Raw genomic sequence first — 3,139 nt, 5'->3', positions numbered from 1 at the left:
GAAGAAAATATGGCTTCTATTCTTTGAATGTAGGTTGCACAAAGGGCAAATATGATTGTGAAGAGTGTCATACTACATAAATTTCTCATTGGTAGGCAATCTGTTTAAGCAAATCACCCAGAAAATGAAAACATGCATTGGAAATTGGAACAGTGTAGTTGCTCCCCCACAAGTTTAGCCCAAATCTGTTTTTCCGTAGCACCACCAAGTATTTTATAAGTAGAAGAGGTTCAAAAATGAGACTTGCCGCCTGACCTCTCCATTTTAAAATAGAGCCAGTGCACTCTATACAAAGCATTGCAAGCTGTCTAAGCTTTAGAAATTCCCTGAAAGTCCATGAATAATGAGCTTTGGAAGAGATAGACCAGAAATCTTGAGATTTTAAATAATAGCCATGGATCCATATAACCCAAACTGAATCAGCTTTCAAGACAATGGCCGTAATATGATTTAAAATAAGTGCTTCATTAAGCATATCTAAAATATGAATGCCAAGCCCTCAAAATTTTGGCATTATGATGAAATTCCAAGTTGCCAGACCGAAGGTAAACTTATGTTTCTTTGCTAAAGAGTTCTAAAAAAACTGAGAGAGGATCTACCCGCACTTGGGCAAATAGTACAAATGGTCTATTTGCACAAATAGAAATATAGAGGCTCCATCTGCAATGGGCTCTACTTGTAATTAGTGATAGTGAAGGAGGTCTACTTGTAATTAACCCCTTAAAGTATTGACGAGTTAACTGAAAACAGAGATCTGATCAAGCAGCAGCCTGTTTTGTATTTCATGCTGGAACTTTAGATTAAGTTTCTGCACCATCAAAGGCGGGAAATTATAAAATATTTATAGATCTGCGAACATCAGATGGAACATGATATAAAATCAAGTTTTGGACAGATAGCAATATATTTATCTTAAATATAATCAATTCATTGGGAAGAGATAGAGATTAGAATTAAATTAGTTTTATTGAAGATCTCGAGCACTAGTTCCTCATTAGTTTTATTAAATTAGTTTCCTTATATTCTACAAGACCGAGGACTTCCTCATTCAATGCCTCGTCATGTGATTAAGTTCCACATTTTCGATAGCTTAAATGATTATTGAATTATTTATCTCTTCTCCTTTTTTCTAATCACTCTTCACATTTCACGGACTAGTTCTTGCTAGTGACGATATCTATGCAATATAACAAGAAGTGAGAAAGTCGCAAAACCACAAATCCCATATCAATGGCTAATACAGTTGAGGAAGAAATACTACCCCGCGAGAGATACCAAAAGCTGATATCATCCTTTCCTCTGTTTGAAGGTTGGGGTCCTCTTCGAATCCGAAGCTACTTGGGCTTCTGGTACCCAGAGGTCCACCTTGCAGGCCTACTGGCCTTCCGTGACCAATTTAAGCCTCGCGACACCGACATCATTCTCTGCTCCCCTCCGAAATCAGGCACAACCTGGCTCAAGGCACTAACCTTTGCGACGGTCACAAGAAAACATCACGAACTCTCCTCCCGAAACCACCCCCTCCTCCGCTTGCACCCTCACGATTGCGTGCCTCTTGTAGATGAAGTGTACTGGCGAGGGCAAGCTTCTGAATTGGAAAATCTTGCAGCCCCAAGGATTTTGAGCGTGCACGCTGCGTATCAGCTTCTGCCTGAGTGTTTGTCTAGCTCACACTGTAAGTTTGTTTACATCTGTCGAGATCCTAAGGATACAGTGGTCTCAGGGTGGCATTACTTGAAGGAGATGATGCCAGAAACGGAGCCTGTACCGTTTACTAGAGCTTTCGAGATGCATTGTGAGGGCATTTCGTCGTTTGGGCCACTGTGGGACCATCAGTTGGGGTACTGGATGGAGAGCTTGAGGAGGCCGTCGAAGATTCTTTTCTTGAAGTACGAGGAGGTAATGCAAGACACGGGAAAACATCTAAGAAAGTTGGCGGAGTTTCTGGGGTACCCTTTTACAAAAGAGGAGGAGGGAGCGGGCGTGGCTGAGGAAATTGTGAGGCTGTGTAGTTTTGAGAAGTTGAAGGAAGTAGAAGGGAACAAAGAGGGCGATAGAGGGTATAAGGAGCTTGCGATCAAGAACTCATCGTTCTTTAGGAAAGGGAAGGTCGGGGATTGGAAAAATCATCTTACTGCTGAGATGGCTCAGAGATTGGATGGTATATTCACAGAGAAGCTGTCTGGATCCGGACTCAGCTTTTGACTGTGTGCTGATGATTTGTTTTGTATTGTCATTAATTAGTTTTCTCAAATTGTAGTAGGATGCTATGTTGCAGGTCTCCTCGAAACTGAGGTATATTGGTTTCAGGCTGAATTCTGCACGAACTTGTTTCTCTTTTCCATCAAATAAAGATGTTAATGGCCATGGCCATGAAAGTTTCAGGTTGGTACTAAGTTGAAGTACTGGTAGCCCTACAACGTTCCTAAACTGAACAAAAAGGCCAAATATACTGGTTGGAATATCCAAATGCTACGGATGAAAATTGAAAAAAGAAACTAAGATTTCAAATTACTGATTAGAATTCCCCAAATCTAAGAAAATTTCTAAAATTCATATTAGCTCAAGAGCGGCCTTAGATAAAGATGATGATTTGAAAATTCCATGCTATGGGACCGTATTATCAAATTAGACCGAAATGACACCTCAATAAAACTTCAAAAATCAAAATTTCAGACAGAAATGTCCCTAAACTGAAGAAACATCAAACTTAAAAATATTTCTCATCTTACAACTCTCACAGCCAACCTTTTACTTGTGAGCTTTGCTGATCTTGAAGAATTTTACACATTCATATGAAAAATAAACCTTCATGAAGAATTTGAACTACCAACTACATACAACTATCAACTTTCTTCTGCATTGAAGGAAGAGACGTTAAGATAAGAATAGAAAACAAGTAGAAGAAAAGTAATATAACTCATCAGCACAACGTCGAAAGCTTAGTCAAGATCCAGAGAGCTTTTCCGCAACTATATCATCCAATCTTTGAGCCATCTCGGTAGTAAGATGATTCTTCCAATCCCGGACTTTCCCTTTCCTAAAGTAGGATGAATTCTTGATCATAAACTCCTTAGGTCCTCTCTTATCCTTTTTATTTGCTTCAATTTCCTTCAAATTCTCAAAATTACACAACTTG

The 3,139-nt window shown here is 39.4% G+C and overlaps 1 protein-coding gene across 1 annotated transcript; it reads left to right on the top strand.

Annotated features, from left to right (window-relative positions):
* LOC109851257 (flavonol 3-sulfotransferase-like) lies at window positions 1,072-2,934 on the top strand. Its single transcript, XM_020421312.1, has one exon. The coding sequence runs from the start codon at window positions 1,231-1,233 to the stop codon at window positions 2,203-2,205; it is 975 nt and encodes a 324-aa protein (XP_020276901.1). The 5' UTR covers window positions 1,072-1,230; the 3' UTR covers window positions 2,206-2,934.

This window comes from Asparagus officinalis, chromosome 8 (genome assembly GCF_001876935.1).
Source record: "Asparagus officinalis chromosome 8, Aspof.V1, whole genome shotgun sequence".
NCBI lineage: Eukaryota > Viridiplantae > Streptophyta > Magnoliopsida > Asparagales > Asparagaceae > Asparagus > Asparagus officinalis.
The sequence above is the reverse complement of the archived record's forward strand: the minus strand, read 5'-3'. Positions and strand labels throughout refer to the sequence as shown.

Coding starts and splice junctions, on each gene's coding strand:
- LOC109851257 (XM_020421312.1), top strand. CDS start 1,231: ATGGCTAATACAGTTGAGGAAGAAATACTACCCCGCGAGAGATACCAA.